A 25,909-nucleotide genomic window follows, 5' to 3' on the forward strand; every position below is an offset into this window, starting at 1 on the left:
ACAATGCTGTAACAAAACAGACACCAAGAAGCAGATGTTACGTTACAATAAAAACGGGGGTTTGGTACACCGAAAAAGACGGGGAAAAAATCAAATAGACCTGGTTACTCCACCACAACTTTATTACAATAGTTCCACATGACATTGCGAAATTTGACAGCACTCGTTCATAGTTAAACAATTTCGAAGCATCAAGCCAAGGCTGTAGATTATCTTAAAAGGCGGAAATATTTACACCATCCCAATTTATGGAGATAGTACACGGAAAATGGATCCAGAAGGCCAAAACTATCCTGAGAGTAGATACGCCCCACTGAGCTACCGTCGCTGTGGTGTTATCGCAAAGTTTAAAGAAATAGTTATTTGCCCGTCATTTCATTCTATCCCTTTTCATTAAAAGAGATGAATTACAGGGCGATCCTAAATGGGGCATTGAAAAGCTTAGGTGAAAGTAGGATGAAGTTTCCAGAGAAAGTGCCAGAGGTACAAGATGTCTAGCCGCGACACAGCAGAGCGTGTGGCCGAAGCATAACTACAAAAGTACAGCGCATGTCGTCGGCCACTCATTGTCCACGTGCGTGGGCGTTTGGTTCCCACGCAGGCTGCAGCGCTGCTCGGCCTACTGCGATAAACGTCACCCGTATTTTGTCCCAAAGTTGTTCTTCTCATCTCTCCGGGGCAGTGTCATTCCCACGTGGCAGCACGTGGTTGTGGTGCCTAGGACCATCGCCGCATCTGTAGCCATCACGTGGCCGGCACGCACCCAGTTTCCTAACGTGCATTGTTTTGCTTCTGTTACCGCCATCAAAGCTCCCGGTGTCTAATCGCAATTTGAATAGCACCGAAAATGCGTTTCACTAGAGGAGCAACGACAATGCTGGCCACCGTAAATGTAATCGCACAGCTAGGAATGGCACTGCAGTGGCGGTGTGATAACACAAGCTTCAAACAAAATGCAGGTGACGTAACCGCGTTCCCCGTCGAAACCACATGCGCGTTCGTGCGTACAGTGACGCTGGCCGACACCACACACTGTGTTTTAATTTTATGCTTCTGCCGCAAGCTGTGCTGTTTACATTTCATTTGCATTCGATAGTACATCCGCAGTCGCACTTGCAGGTATGCAGCGCATTATAATGGGAACATTTCGCATCAGCTACTTTCTATTAGCGTAGAAAAGAAGAAAGGGTGAATAATTAACCTTATTGACATCTTATATCATGTCAGCTTTGCATGCACGAACTCCCAAGTCCCATTTTAAGGTATAAAAAACACCTTGAACATGTTTTAATAATGCTTTTTTTACTCATGTTTGCTGTTCCGCTCATGTGAATGGAAAGATATGTGGTCAGAAGGCTGCGACAGCGAAGGACTTTGAAGAGGTTCAACTCCCCAGTAGTGGATACTTAGTTTGTATTAAACTGGGGCTAAGTACCAACTTAGGTGGAATAGATTTTTTTTCGGCACGTCCCCTGCTTTCTACTGAAACGGGAGCCTCTAGCAGTATTTTCGCACATTGTGCTTATCACATGACACCCGGTGACATTGTGCCCAGACTACCGGAGAGCTGTTCGATTAACCTTGGAGTCACAGCTGATTAACTTCACTTTTTATTCTCTGATTATGCCACAATCCTAGAGCCTAATTTCTGGCCATTAGTCAGAAGATCAATACCTTGCTGCTATACTCCTGTCGTCCCTGCTTAGTCAATGACACTAGGGGAAGTGAATCAAGAGCCAAGCTAAATGACAAATCGTGTTTAGTCCCTCTTAAACATGGTAAACTCAATGCTTTATATGCCTCTGTGCTTGCTGCTTTACAATCCATGAGGTCAAGGCTTTGCAATAAATGGATAAACATGCGGCTGGAAGTTCTTATAGTTAGACAGTACAGTTAAAATGCCAGTGAGCGCAGTGGCATGATTACAATGCATACTTCTGCGCCATGGTCGTTCCCACAGTGTGTTGAAGTGCCACGTGAGCAAAATACGGTAATGATACCAAAAAGGTCCAGTGTGATTGTTCTTCGTTATTCTATAAAAACAATTTTCCTGTGTTTTAGATTCTATGTAGTACAATATTTGAAATTATGCTCAGAGTAGTTGACCTTATAGCCATTTTCTTGTATATAGTCCAGCTTCCCCCTAACTTAAGCAAATCATTGAACTCCCAAATAACACATTTAATATTTGTACTCCGATTGAGCAGTTCCAGTTTTATGGGCATGTGTTGGAGAGACTAATGCTTCAGTTTAAGAGGACTGGACCAAACGTCATGAAAAAACATTCAATTTACATACCTATTGATGCTGTACATTTAGGCATTGCAGGAACCATTTATATGCAACCCCCAAATTATCCTGTTTTTGCCAGCACCACGATATACTTATGAAGAAGCACAAGTGTTGTGCAGAGCAGTTCTCAAGAGGTTACGAAGCTCTTCCACATAATTCAAAAATAAGCAGAAGCCAGCTTCTAACAAAGTGTTCATGCTCTGCACTGTAATATTGAGAGGTCCCTTCCTAACATATTGTGATAAAGGGAGCTGGTTTGAATAATGTGTTGCAACAGTTCTGACATCGTGTTTGCACAGCACAGCTGCAGCCCACAAGCATAAATGGGGCGGTGCTGCTCAGCCTGTGTGTTGCATTTATTGTACAGATCAATAGGCGATGATGCCTGTCCGAGACAGGTGAGCATCACATTGTCGCTAATCCACCACTTAATGGTGTACGATCATACCATTGCTGAGTTGATGTCATATGACACTAAGCCAGGCACGCCCAGGTAGACACGTTCCAAAGAGCAATGAAGATTAAGCCATCTTATACAAGAGACAAACTACACACCTGCATCCACCACCATGTTTCATATCCTAGGGCCAACTCACTCTGAACGAAAACTGTTATAGTAACCTCCTGCACCGTTTATTGACCTTGGATTTCTCTCTAAGATGCAAGTATTTCGAAATATTCCTCAAATGATGCATTGCAGCAGGGAGAGCGTATTCAGGGGATCATTCATCAGGACCACATGCTTTTTCTTTTCGGCTGTCCTCGTTGTAACCAGTTGCACAACAGACGAAATGCCTATATTTTCCTCACACCCTTACCGTGCCTACTTTATAAGCACAAACTAGTGGTATGTAAACAAGTCAATTTCATATTTATCATGCTTATAAGTGCCTCGTTCGATGTTCGAATCTATATTGGCTCTTCAGCACCTAAAATTTTCTTTTGCCTTGTTTTTTGATGGCTTCATTTTGTTTATGCTGGTGATATGGAAGAAAACGGACCAATTCTTCATTTAAACAGTAATGACGAAAGCATTATGTAGACACCTGCAAGGTGGAGTGAAGTAGGAAATGTAAGATAAGCCATCCACCCGCTCGTAGCAAACTCTTGCAAAGAAAACCCATACAGGAGTCTGGGATAACACGCAAAAATAGGTTCTCACATCGCAATCTATCCTCTACTTCATAAAGTCTTGATTCCAGACAGCCACGCCAAGCCGTAACGCTATAAGACTTGATAAAGGCTGTTATTATTCACTGCAACCACTTCCCTGCCACGATAGCTTTTAGCCCGGACTGTCAAATTCAAATATATTCTTTACCATGCGTTTTCTTGGACAAATTGCGTATGTATCTCTTTCTCTCGCACTCCACCTGGCCTTGAGAGTATTCGACATTAATAAATTTTATTTGATCCAATTACATAATTTTCTCTAAGAATATCTAGCTTTTCTAAATGACACCAATTCTTGATTCGTTCTTCCCCACACAGCAGGCCGATATGGAAATGTCATCCATGTCTAGACAGCGCTGCTAGAAGTCTTTCCTTTTCTATGTCAACCAATCTCTCTCTCCCTCTGTCTTTCTCTCTCTCTGTACTTTTATAATCAAGTCTGCCTGACCCTTTTCGTACTGTATAGAACGAGAACAAAGCTTTTTTTTTAGAAATGGACAAGCACTTGCATCTCCTGCAAAGGATGCCCAAGCAATTTTTTGAATTCCTGCTATTCCGCTGAACATGCACCTCTGTCCCAGTTTCTACGTTTCTAAGACATGCCGTCAGCAAGACTAACAAAAAACAGCTGCACTTTCAGAGAGAACTTGTGGCTAAGGGAGCATGCCAAGACTAATTATAGGAGGTCGCTTGTTGTTTAAGCTGCAAGCACCGTGGGCACACCTCTTTAGTGTAAAGGGGCCCTGTGTGAGCCATGATGCGTCAGTGGTTCCCATGCCCAATTGCCCAAAAGAAGGCAAGCCTTGTGCAAAATTCCTTTTTTGAAAATTTGATTTCTTAAAGTTATTTTATAGTGAAACACAGAAAAGTAGCCTTCATTGCAATGCTATTGCAACTTCTCGCTGTGATTTGCAGTGCACAGACATTTAAGAAAAGTACTAAACTAAAATGTCAACCATAAAGAAACATTGGCACCCACCTCTTGCAATGCAAAAGAGAGTGACACTGGGCTCGGTAATCTAAAGTTTAGACCAAACTTATGCATAGTCTACATGCTCATTGCAGATGCCTTAATTTTAACTGGAACTGAAGCACGGCATGCGCTACCCGGTTGTGTCATCAAAGACCATTTCATATTGCCACAGTCTCTTTATCCGCTACCTGAAAAGAAAGCATCATCGCGTGAAGATGACAAAGCTGAGATGCAATTGAGGAAAATTGGTTGGTCACCTTATTGGACGGCCACTGTACCTCCACACGGCCCTGGCCAGTACCTGTATTGAGTGCAAATGTACTATGCCCTTGCACTGTTTCCCACAACATCTTTGGTGAAGGTACTGAGTAACATTATGTCAGCCACTAAGTAATTTTGCAAATGACTGTTATTTTTTAATATGAACAACTTTCATTTTACTTCTTTCTCCAGTTTTCTAGTTTGGACAGGCATGGACCAGTACATTCACCAAAGATGTTGGAAGACTTCATCACCAGAGGGCAAATGCCATCGTCGTTTTAAGATTTAAGAGACAGAAACATACGTACGACGATGGTTGTACACATTGTCGCTGATCGCGCCACAATTGCGAGTTCCTCTAATTAACGTCCCTTTAGCAACCGTGTAGAACCGAACAATCAGGTCGCACGGCCGCAGTAGAAAACGATCGTCTTCAGCGTGGCCTTCATCGTGCTGTCTGAGCTCAAAAACGAGTCACACACACAAGCCTACCGCCGCAAACGCGTTTTTCCATCTTGTATCGCTGTGTTTATTCCCAAACAATGCTAGGCGCGAAAAACGCGTCAAACATAGAAGTCGATTTGCAGAAACACATTGTTCCACCTAAACACCTTGTTCCACCTTTTATCTCTTCATTCGTTGTGCTGTTTGCGCTCACCCACAACTCTATTTAAACAAGCAAGTTCTTATAACGCGGATCGCTTCGTTTATATCAGAAACACTGTCAGGCGTTGCCTTGACATTGGGGACGACGTCTACAATGTTTCTCTGGGTATGGGAACTAGGGGGCTCAACGGAGCTAGGTACGCTTCGCACAACCTAGGCACCAGGGCCTAGCCAGAAATTTCCTTCGGGGGCGGGGGTGGGGGAAGGGGGGGGTAAGGGGAGTAAGGGGGGGTAAGGGGGGGTAAGGGGGCTCACGTTGCAGCACGGCGTCCTCCTTAAGAGGAAGCTTTAGCTCGGGTGCTCTTATCTAAATACATGTAGAAGCGGAATTCGTTTTTTTTTTCGCCAACCGCTGCACAACATTTGACGAAGTTTGGTGCATATAGAAGAAAAACTTAGATTCTGGTGACTACAGGTTTCAAACTTTTTCTTTAGGTTGTCAATTCTTTATTAAAGATTGGCCGAACTCGTAAATTTAAAGAAAACGAAACTATCAAGTTTAAAGCTCTATAACCTAAAAATAAAAAACCATATCACAATTCTGTTAATTACATCTCATAGTACATCTACAGCGGACAAAATTGATACGTTACACATGAATCTGAAAAACATTTTGTGTTACGGAAATACGGCTTTTGCAGAACCCTTGTAAACAACGTAACCAATTACGTAAGGTACAAACTGACACACCAAATTTGTCCGCTTTGACTGTTATAATAGATGCCGTTTACAAAACCACGATATCTGTTCTTGATGTGGAGCTATTAGATTGTAAACGTCGTACTTATATTTTTTCGGACTTTCGAATTTTTCGAAATATTTTAAACAAAATCGAGGCCCTAAATCAAAATTCCGCTTCCAACAGACACTAGAATTTAACTTTATCTCTCAAATGCAACAAATTGAATGAAAAGCGATCCAGGGTTTATTTCAGAAAAACGTTTCTGCGTTTCACATGTATTTGAATAGGCCGCGTTGGTGTTGGGCCCGGACTAAAGCTTCCTCTTCAATAATTTGTCGAGGGATCAAATAGATGAATAATAACAGCATTGCCATTGCCAAAGATGCTGCAAACGAATTCTTGAACGCTATGCACTGTCAAAACGATTAAAATATGCATTTCTCATAAAATAATAAACTCGTATGTGCCAAAAATTCTGCCCAACATAGGCGATAAGAGCGCTTCCAGGTTTCTTGTCTATCTACTACGTAAAGACAATGTCACACGAACTTTAGAACTATATCAGTTCGAAACCAGCAAAGCAGTGCATGCCGCTGGTATGAATAATGCAATGGCCATGAAATGAACAAGTTGGGCAAATATGTTCATGAAATTTTGTCATTCGAGAACTGTGTTTACATTCTTGTACATATGCAACGGCCAGTGAAAAATCTCAATCACGCTGTCATTTGTTCCAACGTATTCCGCAGGAGCAGCTGTCCCCGGTCATGTGTACCATGAGTAATTCCACCGAAATCATAGTCGCGACAGCGAGCACGCATAAAAAGCAGGAGTTCTGCAAAATATACGAGGGCGAATCAAATGAAAGTGAGCCAATGCGAATATAAGAAAAACGGGGTACTTTATTTAAATGTAGTCTCCATGAGCATTTCGGCATTTGTCCCCATTGACTAACGAGTCCCGCGATTCTCGTCTCATAGCATTCCTCGGGTTGCTGCTTCAAAAAGTCTGCAACTGACTCTTTGACGTCGTCGTCCGACACGAATCTGGTTCCCTTGAGCTGTGTGTTCAGTTGTCTTAAAATGTGTAAGTCGCAAGGTGACAGGTCTGAGCTGTATGGCGGATGTCGCAGCGTTTCGCACTTGAACTTTGCCAGTTTTGTATTAACCACATCGGTGACGTGGGGATGGGCATTGTCTTGAAGCAAGATGACCCCATTACTCAATTTTCCACGTCGTTTGTTTTTGATTGCGACACGCAACCGTTCCGCCGGTTCATCATGCCGGAAACAGTTGATAGCCACTCAAGATTTAGAAAATTCTCACAGTAATGGCCCCTGACGATCAAAAATGAAAGTCGACAGCACCGTTCCGGCAGAAATGACGGCCTTTGCTTACTTTGGGCGTGGTGAATTCGAGTGTTTCCATTGTAAGCTTTGCGTTCCTATTTCAAGCTCGTAGTAGTGGCACCATGGTTCGATCCGGGTCACAATTGCAGACAAGGAGTCGTCACCCTCATTGCGATACCGAATCAGATGAGCCAAGGCAGCGCCGAACGTCTCCGTCTTCTGGCGGGGGTTCAATATCTTGGGCATCCATTGTGCACACAAGAGCCGATAACCGAGATATTCATGAATTATGGCGTGAACCGAACCGTGACGAATGTTCACACGCTCTGCAAGTTCATCGATGCTTACCCTCCGTTCTTGTCTCATCAGCTAATCAACCTTTGCTATTTTGTTAGGGGGTTTGCACGATGGCTTTGGCCCGGTCTTGGCTCGCCTCTGCAACTTTGACATCCTTTGAACCGTTTGCTCCAACGCTTCACAGTGGCCAATGAAATGCAATGTTCAACGTACACGGCAGCCATACAGCGACTAATTTCTTTTTTGGGAAATACCTTTAGCTGTCAAAAACTTTCTGGCTCCACGCTGTTCCACTTTTGGAGTGTCATTTATGTCATGCAACCATGTTCAATCCAGCGTATTAGGGCATTACAGAGCCTTTATGCTGACACCTGCGTGTCACCTATGTAAAGCGAGATACCTGTGTGCTACGCGCATGCCTCGCAGATAATCAACCGAACCATTATTGCGCGATGTGGGTTGGTTCACTTTCATTTGACTTGCCCTCGTACATTATGAATGGGAAGATACAATGGGATATACAAATGCGAAGATACAGCTTGATAAAGGGCAAGATAGTGTCACTGTAAGCAAAGTTCACTGCCCGTATACACAAAACCTAGCAACAATATATTTAAATATACGTATAAGTCTCCAATAAATCTACGTATCTAAGAAAAATTCACTATATATAATGCGTCACATAAGGCAAATAAGCATGTTCCGCCATCAAAGGTCCACAGAATCCTAGATGCCGCCATGAGTCACGTGAATTACGTTGCCTCGGCGCTAAAATGGACCAAGAGAGACATGGCAAAGATAGAGACACTGATGCGTAAGAGCATCAAGAGGGTGCTTGGTCTTCCAATCACTACAAGCACAGAGCGGCTCGATCGGATAGGGGTCCACAATTCACTAGCAGAAATCATCGAATCACAGACCAAGGCACAGGTCGTGCGGCTGTCGACCACCAGGGCCGGCAGACGCATCCTAGAAGACGCAGGGATAAATGCAGAGGTAGAGTGCAACGCACTTAAGGCCACGCTCAGCGCGGCGGTCAGGGGCACTTTCAAGGTAGAACCGCTTCCGAGAAACGTCCACCCGCAACTCAACGAGGGGCGCCGAAAGGCGAGGGCATATGAGCACTGCTGAAATCGACCGCCAACTGCCAGAGACTGGCGGCATAAGTAGACGTAGCCCAGTACGGGCGCTGCGACCGGTACGCGGCCGCCTCGATATGCACGGTATGGTACGATCATTAACGCAGCATCAGTCAAGTGGGAAGTGGCCGAACAGACGACAATAGCCATGGCAATGAGGGACCCCGAGCGTCCTTACGTGTACACAGATTCGCGATCGGCGGCCAGAGCATTTGCCTCGGGCTCGATATCGCGGGAAGCGGCGGCCGTCCTCGGCAGTGGGGGAGCCGCGGGTCATCACATCGTCAAATGGTTTCCAGCCCACATGGGGGCCGGCGTGCACCCCGACTTTCCCAACGCCAACGAGCTGGCGCACGGATGCCCGCGAGGACTCACACACCGCGGCGATCGTGGCGAGCGAAGCGGCAGGAAGGGAGGGAAGCACCGAGACCCGCAGCTCACCTTCAACGAAATAACAACGCACTATCAGCTGTCGAGGAGGACCTTCAAGCTCCCCCGCGCTAAACTCACTAGACCACAGTCATCGATATTCAGAATGCTTCAGGCAGTGTCGTTCCCTTCGAGAGGCAGACTGAGCCCTTATTCACCAGAAGTAGAGCCGCAATGTCCGGATTGTGGCGAATAGTACTGCTCGCTAGCGCACATGCTCTGGCAATGCTCCACGTTAACGGCACCGTGTTCAGTAAAGAAGAAGACTGGGTGGATGCCCTGCGAAGCGACGACCACCAGGCCCAGCTCCGGGCCGTCCAGAGGGCTCACGAGAGGGCGGAGGCTCACGGGCTTCCCTTCCCAGCGTGGGTGCAGCCCACGACCACTGCCGACCACTAAACCAAGTGTTGGTGGGAAGGGGTTCCTCGGGACTCAATAAAGTTATTTCCTCCTCCTCCTCCTCCTAGATCCCGCCGCCATTCCATCCACTCCACCCGATGTATCGCGCTTCCTCCCCGCTTTTCTCCTTTGAACACAGAAGACTGCGTCACCATCGTCGGCTCACCCATTCAACCCCGCACCCCCACGCTTTCACTCGCACATACAGCATGCGGCGCTTGGTCACGATGTTATCGCCCTTGGACTTTATACGAAACATGAGGGCGATGGCGACGACAACAATGCGCCTGGAATGCCCATATGATTACTATCGCAATAATATAATAAGAGTATCCGGCAACTGAAGCGTCCCCGTGGCCCATTACTTCCCGCAAAAGAAGTAACAAAATAGAACTTTCACCATGCGACAATTCACTGCGCCGCAACAATGTATTGTTTCTTTCTTTTGTGGGGCGGGGGCCCCGAAGTGAAAAAAAAACACAAAGGGAAACGTGTCGGCCACGATCCAATGCCTACTTTGGGCACCTAATGTGGCTACCGAAGGAATAACAAAGAAAACGTGAGACGCTTGCTCCACCAAGAACCATACGCATACTGCTCGGTATCCTACGCCGGCGAGACAAGACTTTTCGGAGAGGTTGCGCTCAAGCGAACGCGGTGCAACCCGTCGAGTCCTCACAGCGATGGCGGCGAGCGACCATTGCTTATTTTTCTCGTCTGCTAGCCAGAAAGCGTCCAAAACTCTGTCAGGTGAAAATCCACTCGGCCAGGTCAAACCGAACGCGCACCGAAGCGCGCCGCGCGGTGGTCGGAGCAACGCGAGAAAAGCCTATGCGCTCCGGCTGGCTCTGGCAGCCCGCAGGCAGGGTAGTGAAAAAAAAATTGAAGAGCCTCAGTGTGTCCTCGCCAATAAAAGCCCAAGTAGAAAAAATAATAAGAACGTAGTTACCTTGGCTGGCTTTGGCGTCTTGACATGGATGCTTTGGTATAGATGAAAACAAAATGTTGATAATTTTTTATGTGACATGACGGCACAAATGAACCTCTGCACAGCTTCGTTTCATCGCACCTCGCTGCGTGCTTTGTCAACTTGTCTGATAGTGTGTTAATTTGGCTGTCTCGTTGTATGCTCCGATGAAATACTTTAGAAAAGTCAATGCATCTTTGCCGTCACATGTTTATAACAGCATTAAACCCACAAAGTTCCGCAACTGAAAATCTGAAGCACAACTTTGGAAATGTCAATGCGCCTTTCACATCAAAAGTCGATGCGATTTATACCCATGAGGTTTCGGAATCGACATCCATGCGCTCCGTAGATTACGCGGCTTCCGCTAGATGCGGCGGCGAGCCCGTTGGCCATCAAAACGTCCTTGCAACTTTGTGCCCGGATGCGGCTGCTTGCGGTATGTGACTCCCGGTACATTGGCGTTGCCGCGAAATCCAGCCCGAGTTCGCAATGTTCGCGGTGAAATGTCTTTTCGAGCGTAAAAAGGATATTCTAGACAAAGTACAGAATTATTTCCGGCGCCCGGAGTTGCTTTGGCCAGCGGTGCACGGACAGCAGGACAAAATTTCGGGTGAGGGGGGAGGGGAGGGGGCTGAAGCCCCATAAGCCTGCCCCCTTTGGCTACGTCACTGCTAGGCACCCCTAGGGTGGAGAGTACCTATATCAGCAGCTGCCCTTGATGACACACGGCGGTGCTACAGTCGACCGGCTGTACGGGCGGGCGGATGTAAATGCGCGCCCGTGTTATTGTCGACCACCTGGGCTCCTTTAACGTGGACCTAAATGTACGTACACGGACGTCTTTTTTTGTTGTTGTTGTTGCACTTGACTCCGTCGGAGCTCAGCCCCTGCGCAAAGGATGGAATCCCCGAGGTCAAGCTCAACGGCACAACGTCATAGCTACTAAGCTACCGCAGCCAGTAGGCAAAGTGAGGAAGAGGTTTAGAAATAAGCAAAAAGAAACACACAGCTTGTGCAGTGCAACATCGCTATGCTATTTATGAATGAAGCAGCTGCGTCCTGTAAATTTTGTTCGTGTTCAGGAAACAAAGTTCACTAGCCCTGTGCCATATCCTGCGCCGACTAAAGGGGGAAAAAGCTCCGCAGTAGGACAAGCGTTTTAAATGTTTCGAGACCTTTCTGTGTCGTCTCGTTCTAAAACAACGAACGTTTCACAAGCGGTAGCGTTCTTTCTGGCGCACCGACTCTATCTGTTGGATCCGATTGGTTCTACCAGAGATATCTGAAGACGGAATCTGATCTGCTGCATTATCCGCTATGTCACGTCCTGTCGTCCAGGTCCAAGGTAGGTTCCCCATAAAGCCATTTTTCATGGAACGAGGCTTTCATGGAATGTAGCTTATCTTAAAAGGCGGACATTTTTACACCAGCATAACCTATCAAGTTAACAGACGCAGAAATGCATTCAAAAAACGTAAAACTATCCTAAACGTAGATACTCGGCCCTGAGCTACCGTCGCTGCGGTGTTATCGCTAAGTTTAAAATGATTAATTGGAAATCATTTTCTTCTAACCCTTTTATTTGAAAACTATGAGATTACAGGGGGAACCTAATGGGGCATTGAAAGACCTAGGTGGAAGCTGGAGGAAGTTTCCAGAGGAGCATGCAGAAGTACAAGATATACTTGCCGCAATACAGCACAATTTTATTGCCTCAATAGCTACAGTTATCTCCAACGGTAATCACCAGCATGTAGCGCTGGGCTATGTGCTAGTGTACAAACATTGTTTATACAGCTAATTCGGCTCCTGCCGGCAGGAAGTTTGCCGTAATTTCATGAGTAGAGCTTGAGTTTCCTTTTTTTTATATTTGGACTTTATTATAAAATGCTTGACATGTAAAACTGCAACGCATAAATATTTCGTTTTTCCGAAAGACAGACAGTATCCCGTCGTGTTATATATGTGGTCGTGGTATTTACGCACAAATACGGTAATACTCATCCAATGAGCGAGTACCAATTTTATTGTCACGTCTTTCTGTGTTCGCCTCGGAAAACCATCAACTCCCATACCTTCCGTATTATGGGTTTATTACCTTTTTAGTAAGTTGGCATATACTGTTCAATTATTGCATGTCGTTCGGCTGTGTTAAATGATTCGCTGTCCTCTGTTGTCGTCCCATTTTTAAATAATGGGAATTATTTAAATATGACGTCTATAATCTGTACGATCTGCTATGACGTGGTACGTGTGGATGCCTGTGGATTAACACAGACCCCATGCGTTTCCTTAACGAGCGCTCGCGTCTAAGTAGACCATCGTTTCGAATTTCTCCACCAATTATTGCAGTCGCCATGGCTGGTAAACGAAAGTAAACATATACTCAGGAGCAGCGCCGTACATAAAAAAAATACTGTCAAGTGATTCAATGTGTACTTGTGTTCATTGGTGCGTTAGAAGTGAGAATGGGTTGTTTGAACAGCAGAATTTGTTGTGAGAGCCACGTATATGCAGCAACGTTTCATGGACGTCAACTAGAAGTTGAATAGCTGTACAATTTGCTAATTTGTTGTTACTCTCACGGTAATTGATGAACTTTTGAAGATCCAACTATCTAAGGTCGTAGCTATGATTCGGGTTATCTTTGTATGTTTGTATCTAACCCGTTTCCCTCCTACCTGAGTCGCGTAATTTTCCTTGGTCGAATAGGTAGCACATCTACCTGCTGTGATGAAGGAACGGAGTTCAAAACCAACCATCGTAGCAGCTTGGGTCACTGAGCATGCCGCAATTGTGTGCATACGTGCAATTCTTCAACGAACCTCTTGCACGGCCACATGGGGCACGGTCGATGCGGCACTGGGTAGGTACAGCTGTTCGGAGAAACTCTTTGCCGCCGACTCGGAGCATTGGGTCTATCCCAATAGGACTGTGCTCTTCTTCAAAGAGCGTCTTCGAGGCCAACTTGGACCATTGGGTATGTGCCACTAGGTTTGCCCCACTCTTCAGTGAACGTCTCTGAGGCCAACTTTAGCAATTGAGTATGTGTCACTTTGAATGAGCCGCTCTGCAGCGAGGAAAAGATCCATTAGATTTCTCCGTTTCACGGTGGATTCAAACCAACATCGCAATCGTTCCTCAACGGCAGCAGCGCGACACCATAGCACACTGTGCCACAAATGCGCTGAATACGGGCCGCTCTTTGATGAACCTATCGCAAACTTAGGTGACTGAGTATACGAGTATGTTTCACTGAATTGGCAGCGTTCCAAAACACCGGTGTCCCCCACTTCTTGTCTCGGAGCACACACCCGCGCTTCGCGGCACGACCACTAGATGGCCCAGCGTGTTGAGAAAGAAGCGTGAAAGAGGAACCCAGTCACCGCATCACACGTTTCTCGGCCTACGCACGCACTGGCGTGCCATGCATTTCGGAGGCCACGTGTAAGCCTTCCGGCTGTGACGCCAGATGGCGCCGAGGGTTCTTAGGGAAGCGCGAAAGAGGAGTGCCACTGCGGTCGATGGCCAAAACACAACATGAGTCGACGGTGGCAACACGTTAGGTTGCTGTAGGCATTCAATTGTAAACGCGTAACCGTCGAACGTCATCGTGAGCTGGGTTCCGCCGAATTTCTTTATCAATTATCATCATCATCGCCATTGATGTACTCGTCGCAATCACATTTCTGGTGGTTCAATGTCGAACGAACCTAGTGGTACATGCCCAGTGGCATCATACGTCCACAACTAGTGGCAGCTATAGCTAGTGACCCCTTTGGCTTTCATTTATCGACTGCTATTTTTCCGGGATTGATCCAGAGAAGAGGCTAGAAACAAACGTCGTTTACAACTGCGTCTCTGCTTCTTTCTGTGCATATCGCAAGGTGGAACAAGCGACGTGATCACCTTCAGGCCGCAACAATTTGAAGGAGACAAGCGGTTCCCTAGGGAACACACCCGATGGATGCTCGACTTTTGCCAGAAGGTGTTCCGGCGCGAACCGGACGAAACGCAGCAGTTCCTGGACGTCGGCTGCGGGATCGGAGACCTGACGGTAGAGGAGCTGCTTCCCCGTTGCCTGCCGTGCCGCCGCATCGTCGCCAGCGACGTGTCGGCCGTGATGGTGGAGCACGCCGCTCGACATTCTCACCACGAGAAGATCGAGTACAGAAAGCTGGACATCGCCAGCGACGAAGACGTGGCCGAGTTCATCGACGAGCACGGTCTCTTCGACAGGGTGTACTCGTTCCACACTATCATTTGGGTGCGAGACCAGGCTAAGGGGCTGAAGAATGTGGCAAGGCTTCTGAAGCCCCGAGGCGAGTGTCTGCTGATTTTCCATGCGTCTCTGCTGTCCTTGGACATCAACCGAAACCTTCTTAAAATGGATCGCTGGAGCAAGTATTCTCACGTGAGTTTGATCATCAGGGGTTGTGGGGTGCAGTTAAGTTCCGTTTAACTGCACAAAGCGTAATATAGTGCTATTCGTGCGGCAGACCGACCCATGGCGAGATGTTTGGCCACGCACGGACTAGACAGCCCGAAGCTGTGGTGACAGTAATGCGCAAATTAATGCAATGAAATGTTAGCACCGACTTGACGGAGAATGCACATTTTGCAGTGGTATACCTGTTTCACAGTGTTGGAATTTTAGCAAAATTTTCACTTGATTAGCGAGTTTTGTGCGTCTTTAGTGATAAATTCTCCTATTTATCTACTGGTGATTTTTTTAGCGGCGTTATAAATCAATCAGAGACATTTTAGCGGCAACGAAGTTTAATTAACTTGCTTCGAAAGTGGCTTTCTAAAACACAGTTAATTATTCACAAGCTACATGTAGGCAGTCGAAACCACCCGTACTGCGTCTAAGCTCCATGACCACGATGAAGTAACGGTGATCACCACCACGATGAAAGCAGGCCTGAAAGTGGCCGGGTCTCCATTCACAGATGCCATGCGCAGTGGTTAATTGGGTGGAAGAAACCCCGCCTCCTAGTGTACTGACAACATGCGCTTTTATGTTATTTTCTTGACAACTAATTAACGCTCTTGAGGCTTCAGTTTTCACTACATAGGTTGCTTTGGTGGAAATTCGCCAACGTAGCGGTAGATTAAATGACCCAAACCTATTGCTATGTATTACCTTTTGAGATTTAGAACGGAGCAGGAGAGTAATAAAACAGATCAACCAAAGAGAGGTGTTGCGTGTCGGAGTGCATGTGATTGCTAATTAGCGCGAATCTAAATGCCCCGGTCCCGTTCTCATAGATTTCGAAGAAATTTGTACGGCATGGACCTATCACGTGTACCAAGAGAATGCAGTGAAGTAATCGAACTGCCTAACGGTCACGCGGTTGTCACCGCCGTATCGACATGATGAAACACGTGCCTCAAAATTTGGTTACCCTTTCGTTAGCTTTGTACACCAGGCAATTTTCCGGCATAACGTGGACCAAGTGTGCTTTCGTGCCAGGAAAAGTGGGGTCACCCATGTACAGGTCGGTCCACTGTTAGACGGAACACGCGAGTGCTTGGACAATGATTCCTGCAGCGCCATGTACCGTAAGCGGCAAAAATCTGGGGGCAGCAGGGGCTGCGCAAGAAAGTCACGTGAGAGTCACGCGTCATCTGCTCTCCATCCCGCGGACCGACAGTGGACCGACGTGTACTTTTGAGCGGTGCGCAACTGGAAACCTTACAGATGGAAGGCGAATGCACAATTTTTGCTATCGTCATCCGCTGTCTTGCAGATACATTATGTAAAATGAAAGCCATCTACAACCTGCTCATAATTCACTATTTATTCCTCACATGAGCGGACACTAAATATGAATGTGGAATGCATCAATGTATGTATGACACCAGGTTATCCTAATTTATAGTGTTTGGAAATACTTAGTTGATTAAGAACTCAAGCGACAGTTTTAGTGATAGGTGTGTCGTCTTTGTAGCCAAATTTGCAGAAAGTTTAGAGATCATTTTAAATGTAGTGACGCGCTTAAGATAAGGTTGGCAACACTGATGGCTTTAAATATAACAGAGAATGTCAAAGACAAACGTTCCGTAATGGTTGAAATTAGTGCTGCACCCTACTGCTACCGTCCGCGAGACGGGATTAAAAAATTCTTTTTTTTAATAAACGTCGTCTAGGCTTAGCTTAAGCGCAATTCACGTATGCATTATTGTTGTTAAACCGCCCTACTCTATTGCTTCCTACGAGTAAAATATGTTTTCAAAGCTCTATTTTATTTCTTCTTTGGGAGGAAAATGAAGATAGCTAGAGAAGAGAACAGAGAAGTCATGTAATGGCTTTTTGAAATTTGCACCAAATTCGGAGCGTTCCTGTGACGTATTAAATTCAAGAGCTTGCTCTGGTATAAGGATCGTTCCAAAAGGATCATTTAAGATATTTAGAAACTCGTTATCTTGAATCTTTGGGTCCTCATATTGTTCGCAAAACCTAATAAACAAACGCTTAGTTATAACCGATTGGACACTGTCGAAATGCTTGAGGTAAGGGAGAATATGCCAGAAATGCATGTTGGAATCTTCAGCCATCCTTTGTCCTATCATCATTTCTTCTGGCCCACAGCGCCTTGTCTTACGGCGCAAACAAATTCATTTTTCGCACGACAAACTTAGTTCACCAATAAAGCTCTTTACTGCTCTTTAGAGTTCATTTAACACAGTTCGACACCACAGCACTGCATGGCGCCAGTGTAGCTTTCTCTAAGGGGCTCAGTGACAGATATACTAAAGGTAGTTTACGTGTCAGGTCGATGCATCTAAAGTCGATGAGCAGGAGCAAAAGTAGTACACAATGCTAAAGTTCCTAGCACAGTTATATTTTGCGACATTACCTTTTGCCTATATGTGTATGGACGGCTGTGTTCCGTGCCACCCACGTGTCATATGAAATTGAAGCCTTACTCATCCTCATAAGAGAGTATCCTTATGCAACACCTAGATAAACAGTGTCCTCGTACCATTATACTTTTTGGCAAGAGCATATGGTGGGAAAAGGCACGGAAAATTATAAACAATGTCATAAAGTCTACGCTCCCTGACACTTTCCTCCCCCTGTCCAGGTGGTCGAGCAGATAGCACCGAAAACGCAAGACATGAGCTACGACGAGCGTATTGAATACATGTCCAGGATCCTGGCAGAAGCAGGACTCTCACCGAGCATATTGGAGCTTCCAGTCTGCACGGTTTTTGACAATTTCGGCATTGAAAGCGTGATTGGTATGTTCGTATGCCATCTGCTTCGCTTTCGCACAATAGCAGAACTCAACTTGACAGACGAATGCATAATAGCTTTAAGCGATGTTTAATGCGGGTTCATCTCCTACTTCATGGCTGTAGTTCTATTTTGTTGGATGCCTGAGGCGGGAAAACAAACTTAAGCAAAATCTATTCCTACTCTTAATACGCTTGCTACGCATGGTGAGCAGCCTCAGCTCAGAGCGATGTCCAATAGAGGCGCTCAACACCTATCTATATACACCCACACTATATATATATATATATAGTCATATAATGAGAAGCCAACAATATACATAGCCAATATATATATATATATATATATATATATGCCTAATAAGAATCGGGCCCCTCGGTTCACCCACATTCTTCTCGTTTATATATACATATATGTATATATAAACGAGAAGAAAGTGTGTGAACCGAGAGGCCCGATTTTTATTAGTCATATCATAAGAAGCCAACAAACACTGACACCAAGTACAACATAGGGGAACTTACTTGTGCTTAATAAACGAAATGAAGAAACGATAAATTATTGTAAATTATAGTGGATCAAAAAACTACTTGCCGTATCAGTGTTTCAGTGTGTCACTGAATTGGCTGGATTGGCTTGACGTTTGACGTGGCTGCCGGCACTTCTTGCTCTCGCAAGAAGCGCTGGCAGCCAGGCGCTCCTAGTGTCACGTGCCAGTCGGTCGGGGCTGTTCGTTGGCCGCAAACCGCCAGCATAACATTTGTCTCTTTCGCGGCAGGGTGGAATCAGTCGTCGATAAATTCGATCCCGATCTGGCTCGATACCCAAAAATGCACCGTGTGAGAACGGCATAAGATTCGCCTATAAGATAACAATCTCACGGGACAAATGGATCACTCCAAACCCCTTCCCCCGTTGAGCTCTTCTTTTCCTCGCACGCTAGGTCACGTGGGCCCTCTTTAACGCAGTCCAACAAAAACGGTACAGGGTCTGCATGAACAGTTCTGTTGAAAAGGATTTAAGCTTTCTGCGTAAGGCAAAATACTCACAAAGGCGAAAGAACGTCTTGAATTTTACTTTCAGACAGCGAAGTTGCATTTCTCTGTGGTCAAGTAAAGGTGTTTCTGCTTTTTGTATCCCCTTGCTGCATCTTGTCTTCATCATCATCTGCTTTTGTTTTATAAGTGTCGGTTGTTCATAGCATTTCTTTGTATATTATTGTCTTTTTTTGTAATGGCCGTGGCATAAGCTTTCCCTTTCATATCCATTTTTTTTTCGGTGCTTGCAAATTAACTTCCATGTCAGACACGTGATTAGTTTGCCTTTATATGGGCGTTCTGTTGTTTTACACAATAAACATTTTCTAGTCTGCGCTCTGTCCTATCTTTCCTTCAGGCCTTCTTCGTGTATTTTGTGCAGTACGTTACTTGTTCTGTATGAACTTAGTTCGCAACAAAGAAATTCGGAAATTTGTTTTTCCCACAGTTTTTAGGCGACAGGTGGGAAACACTAGGCAGAACATTGGAAACAACCTTTGCCTCAAGCTACTTACTGCTTCATTTAGAACTTACTCAGACAGTACTCGTTTGATGTGAAAATGAGGTGTACATCTGGGCTGTCATGGGAATCCAACGGGGTGAGGAGAATTAATCTTGTGCAGGTCTGTTGCACCTGCCTTCTGTTCGGCACTGTTAGGGTCTCTGTAAAGTCTACAGTGGCTCCTTAGTAGCAATGAAATAGCTTTGTTCATTGATCTTTTTAAGCGAACAAGTGGGAAGATCTCTCTTTCTTTCTTTGTATCTTTGATTATCACAGAGAAATACGCCTCGTTGATCCCATTGACCGCAGTTGTCTCGGAAGACGAGAAGGAACAGTTCTTTAAAGACCTGGCGCAGGAGACGGTGAGAATGCGCTCTCCAGACGTCGACCGCACTCACTACAGGATTTACGTCATCAAGGCGTCGAAAACAAACAAATAGTGCTTTGACCTGCGCAGTCGTACACAGTGAGACCAACTCAAAATAAAGGAGGAAGTCAGTTCGATACGACGTATTGTGGTTGCATGATTGTGCGTTCTGTTTTGCGAATTGTGTCTGACTCTGCACATTATTCGTAAAGAGTAATGAAAACGATCATCATAGAGGCCAATTACTGTTGTTAAATGATTATTTATAGGACACAGGCATACAGATTACTTTCAAACACTCATGAAATGCCGCGTTTATTTTTTTCGTGACTGTACTTTCTGATAATTGCGGAATGCCTTTCCAGGGCGTTTCTTATTGACCTTGTGTTGCTTTGGAACAATTACATCTTCGATTTCATTTCATTGCGATAGCAGTTATATCGACACTCCAGGCGCATTTCTGCCGTCGCCGTCGTCGTGATGTTCCGTATAATATACAAGGGCGGTAACATCGTCGCCGAGCGTCGTATGCTGTAGGTGCGAGTGAAAGTGTGCGAGGGTGAGCAGACGATGGCCGCTAAATTACGCCCGCGCAAGGGAAGAAAGTGAGGAGGAAGCGCGCCATCTTCCTCCGCGCGCAAGGCAGCGGGCGGAGAAGGAGTGGGGAAGGCGCTCTATTAGGAGAGGGAGGGCGCCTGGCGTGGCTGCACGGACCTTATCTGGAAAACATTCTGCGATCAGTGCATAGTATAGGTTTGTCGTGGGCTCAAAGCTTCGTGCGCTTTGTGTCAACACTTCCTCGACAGGTTTGTCAGGCCTGCGCGTAACGAGAGATGACGTAGGCTACGTCAGGCCCCGCAGGCCGGCTCGTTCCAGCTTGAGCGCGATGCTTTGCGACTCGTTCGTTGAATGCGTGATACCGCTTAGTTTCATAATGATTTTTTTTCTCTTTACAAGCAGTTCAGCCTCTACGTTGTGTTCCGCCCTAGCATTCGATAAAGAACAATTCACACTGGCATGAAGGGTGTCTGAATGGGATGTTCAGTTCTGAAAGCTGGAGAGGCTGCTCTCAGCATTAAGACGTCGTCTGCTACTTGACTGAAACCGGGTGGCGTTCGCTGGGGTATATTGTAACAATGACATTGTTAACAATCAAAATAATCAACCGATTCGTTAAAATACAGTCATCAGGACAGCATTGCGTAGCAGTTGTTTCGATTATTCACAATGATTTGGTGATAGTGATATCAACACAGTGCCACAATAGTGATTTCATGCAGGCGCTTGTGCCGCTGTTTCCATGTTTTGGCAACGTGACGACGAGTGCTCAAAGGCGTTTCATTTCATGTTAGTTTCATTTAAATTCATATTTGCCGTTTCAAGATGTAACTTAGCGCAACAATCATGCCAACTGTTGAGGAAGTAGAATTTTATCGCTTATGATATTTTACGTCTAGTAACTAACGCCAAAAGGTGTATCGTAAATAAATGTGTCATGTTCCTTAAATATAACTCAACTTGCTGCACAGTCAAGAGCAGGAAAATGGCAGACAATTTATTGCATCAACATTGTAAGAGGCAGATACATAAAAATGTAAAAAAACTGAGAAATGCAAGTAATATGGGTGTCACACAGCGCACTTCTAAACGCGATCAAGCCCAATGCGATTTGGATTTCTCGGTCGCGATTGGTTCTTTTTAGCAAGCTACGTGAGGGAGCCTACAGAAGTTGAGAATTTCGATCCGAATCGGACTTCATCGCGATCGAAAGTGGTCGTGTGACACCGGTATAACGGAGAATAGCTTAAAATTAATGGCGTGATGGCAATAACTTTGCACAAGCAAAACACATAGAAGACGTGTTGCAATTATCCAGATAATGAAAAAAACAACTACACCTTTACGCCAGCAATTATTTTGCTCAAAATGGGATTGTTCTACAAGGAAAAATATCTGACGTTTTTTTTCTTGTACTTCAGCCAAGGAGAGTGAATTTGGGTCGAAAAATTATGTGAATAGTTGCGTGCCGAAATAAAATGGCTGCAAAAATTATTGAGCACGCATCAACATCCTCATCTGGAATGCGTAAGCCAGTGTGTCCGTCGTTAAACAGCCGCACTTAAGCACTTTGTGTTGAGGGTATTCACCTTCCCTCTTCGAAGCCTTGTAATCGCCTCCTGATACTTGGAATTTAGCCCTTGAGTATGCATGATGTCCTTTGGCTATACAGTGTATTTTGAGGAAGTGGTGGAGATTCCTGCAATAAGTATAATGACAGACAGAAGGTAAGCAATATTGGAGGCTTCAAAGCTAGTGAATGTAGACGCGACGTTCTTTCGTATAAGCAGTACTGGAGCCTGCAAAGCATTAGAATGGAGATACTGCGTTCCTCCGAGTAATTAATATTTTTCTGATCTAAGGTCAACGAAACACTGTTATTAACGCTACTAAATAAGAAACTTTCTACAGTAAGGACTCCACACACAATTAAAACATGAAAACACCTATCTTCAGGCCAATGCAGAACAGCTAACAACGCTCGAGCACACGTAGCCTGATACAGAGGTTGGGAATTTTACCTGCGGAGAACTGACGTTAGAGAAAGCCGCAGTAAAGCACTGCACCGTCAAGACGGCACTATGCAAGCGGGCTGGCCAGCAAATCATTACTTCTGAAACCAACGCGTTATCTTGGTGTCTATGGCGTCACTCGAGACCGTGCATTCAAACCCGACAGCGATGCCCGCTTTTCAAAGGGAAATAAATGCGAAAATGCTCTTGTACTAACATTTGCGTGCACGTTATAGAACTCCAGGAGGTCGAATTTATCCCGGAGTCACCAACTACGGCGTGCCTGGTAATCAGATTGCAGTTCTGGCGCGCAAAATACCCATCATTTCAGCACTTATATTGCTCATAACAATCCATCTTGTAACCCTAAACATTAGCCTCGACTTCACATGATACATCACTTGTTCATTATGTAATATGTATTTATAGCATTGTTCTTGTGGTTTCTATGCCAGTGACCTCGCTCTTGGTCAGCCTTTCTTATTGTGGAATGTCTCTTGGTTCTTATAAGAGATATCTGAAGAAATCAATAAATACTGAGGTAAAATTCATGACAGACCCCCGGTCCGAGAATTCTAAAGAGATGAGAAGATTATTTTTTCTAATGTTGTCGTGTTGACGGTTAGCCGTCTAAATGCCAGAAGGGAAGTCGCCGGAATTAAGCAATTCCCGCGGGTCTAAATTTATTTGCTCCAACAACAGCAAGGTCTCACGACGACGTGGCAAAGACGAAGCAAAAGAAGCGACCAATGGACGGATGCAGCAAACCTAGCGCAGAGCTTTGGACTGTTATTATTGTAAAGCCGTCTTCCAGAATGCAGCATCTGGTCTCTCTCTCTCTCTCTCCTGGCTATTGCAGGGGAAAATACACCTGTGACGTTGTTTCCATTGTGCCTGTTCCGCCGTGGTTTAGATATGCGAAGCAAAAAACTGGTGCAATTACCATGTACAGGAAACAAAGAAGCAAAAATAAAAGCTTGTGAAAAGTTCGAAAACGTTGATTCTGTCGGAGATGTCTTTTTCCTGTGCTGAAATGCAAGGTCGATTCCCACGCACATCCTGCGCAGGCTAAAGGTAGAGAAAAATATACCAGCGCTGTAGTGTGGGGCTATTTGAAAAGGTTTAAAACACTATCATCGCTCACTTGAAAGCGAATGGTTCACACTATGCAATAGTGTGAACGTTTTCGGATTCCCCCCAACCTATTACAACTGACTGGTTCTCGGGAGCATCTGAAGACAAGCCTGCGGGAGATGTATAATCATGAACTGCTTCTGTGGTAAAACTCGTAGTTACCTCTACACTGCAAAAAAAGATTAAGAAAAGAGTGAGCCTCATTTCATATAAGCAGAATGATGGTGTAACCTGTCTTCGCCCCTGAATGTGGTAACTTTCTTACCAGAAATAGCCAAGATCGGTTCACGCACTTTACAGCCAACATGACATATGCCAGGCGAGGGCAAAATTAGTCAGCAGACTTCCTGAACCTTTCTGCCCTAAACTTATCTATGATTTCAGCTAGGGGCCTTCACGGCGCATACCGCCATGTTGAAATCCCCGAAGGAACCACTTTGCGATGCGGGCATAATCGTAGCCACATTATGGCCCTGTTGTGGCCTAGACGGCAGACAGTTTTAGAATAGAGTTTGTAGTCTTATGTACGTTAAAGGCAAGCACCTTTGTGGGACGTTCGGCTGCCCGTCCCTTCAAGACCTTTAGTTAAACGTGCGGGAGCGAAAAGGTTGGGAAGATGAATGGATGGATGGATGTCATGAGCGTCCCCTTCGGAACGAGGCAGTGGGCTGCGCCATCAAGCTATTGCTATTCTACTGCCTAATGTCCTACCTGGGTAAACAACCAAAAAACTCTATGAACTCCCACAACCAAAGTTTCTGATCCCCTACTGCGAACTGTGATTTTGTACGTCTTTGTTTTTTTTTGTCGTTTTCCTACTTTTCTTCCACCAATGCTCCAATCGCCTCTTACTAATCATTATTGCGGAAATGCTTACTTTTGAACTGCTCTCGCTGAACCCAAGGGCTTCAAGGAGGCCAGTGGTGCCTAAATGAACCGCTGGGTAGACGTCTCCACATTCTGATAAGACATGCTCCACCGTTTCCACAGCTTTACAAAAGCAAGCACGTGCTTCTTCTTCCGTCTTATATCTTGGTTTATAGGTGCGTGTTCTAAGGCATCCCGATCTCGCTTCGAAAAGTAATGAGCTTCCCTTTGAGTTACCATAAATTGTTTCTTTCCTGATTTCGTTTTTTCCTCTTAAGTAGTTACTCATGGCAGGTTTCCTTTCCATTGCCGCTACCCATGAGATTATTTTAGCCTTTTTGACTTTCCGCTTGACGTTCTTTGATGCTGTGTTGCCCACTCTACAGGTCGCATACTTGTGGTAAGCTTCCTAGTTCTTTTCTTCCACTGTGAATCAATGTTTTTTCTCTACAGATAACTCAACACTCTCCCAGCCCATTTACTTTCTTCCATATTCCTCAGTTGTTTTTCATACTCAATTTTACTTCGAGCTTCCCTCACTTCAAAACTAGTCCAGCCCATATCACCCTGCACAGCTTCATTTGTGTACTTCCCGTGAGCTCCCAATGCGAGGCGACCCACAGACCTTTGGTTCCCGTCAAGTCCTGATTGTACCCCTGATTTAAAGCAAAAAACCGCATTTCCAAAAGTAAGTCCTGGAACCATTACACCTTTCCACATACCCCGGAACACCTTGTACCTATCGTATCCCCATAGCGCTCTGTGATTCATTATGGCTGCATTTCTCTTCCCCTTCACTGTTATTGTTTTTTTCCTGTGTTTCCATATATCTATCATATACCAAGGTATCTATATTCTTTTATCTGAGGTATTTCCTGGCCCTATATTGGTGGTGTAACCTATCTTCGCCCCTGAACGTTGTAGTTTTCCTTGCAGAAATATGTTTGATGAAGATGTTAGAAGACAGGTCGCTGTCAAGTGCCTTGTACGAAACGTATCCAAGCGAAGGCAACCATAAGCAACCATCCTGTTGTAGCTGTGCGTACGGGTCCCGTTCAGGCGTGCGGACGCCGCAATCGCCAGAGATCTCAGAAATTGGACGCGCTATGCGCTCATGTAAGCAACATTTCACGCGAGTTTAGAGGAAGCGAAAGCTCATTTCACTCAGTGGCTCAGTGGCAATCAACGAGAGCGAGAGCGTAGCGGTGAAGCGGTAGCCTTGATTTCCGCCATGTTTGGCAACGCCGTTTCTTAGCGTGCGTAAACATCACGAGCGTTAAACTCTTCAAGTAAAGTACATTATCATAGCGCTCGTAAACCGAAGAACCCCAATAACGTTCGGAGCATGCGCAGTGATGACAAAGCTGTTACTTTACGCGCGCAATGCGTCACGTTTGGTTGCAAACGCTATGTTAAAGCTGTCTCATGCATGCGGCGACGCCACTGTGCTCTCAGGGTCATCGGGGCACACAAAAGTAGCCAGGATACAGCCCAAGCATGGCCGTTGTGTGGTAGCTTAGGGGTCAACTCGTATAGGTGACATTTTCAGTTCGCTATGTC

General features: G+C 45.4%; 1 protein-coding gene across 1 annotated transcript in view; it reads left to right on the forward strand.

The window, feature by feature from the left end:
- The window catches only part of LOC139050513 (juvenile hormone acid O-methyltransferase-like), an 86,288-nt gene extending 66,409 nt beyond the window's left edge, over window positions 1–19,879 (forward strand). Inside the window, exons 2-4 of the mRNA XM_070526981.1 lie at window positions 14,517–15,043; window positions 17,721–17,877; window positions 19,688–19,879. Of these exons, the coding sequence (XP_070383082.1) occupies window positions 14,597–15,043; window positions 17,721–17,877; window positions 19,688–19,851 (768 nt within the window). The 5' untranslated portion in view covers window positions 14,517–14,596 and the 3' untranslated portion in view covers window positions 19,852–19,879. The remainder of the gene's footprint in view (window positions 1–14,516; window positions 15,044–17,720; window positions 17,878–19,687) is intronic.
- Window positions 19,880–25,909: the final 6,030 nt, after the last annotated feature.

This window comes from Dermacentor albipictus, chromosome 10, assembly GCF_038994185.2.
Source record: "Dermacentor albipictus isolate Rhodes 1998 colony chromosome 10, USDA_Dalb.pri_finalv2, whole genome shotgun sequence".
Classification (NCBI taxonomy): Eukaryota; Metazoa; Arthropoda; class Arachnida; order Ixodida; family Ixodidae; genus Dermacentor; species Dermacentor albipictus.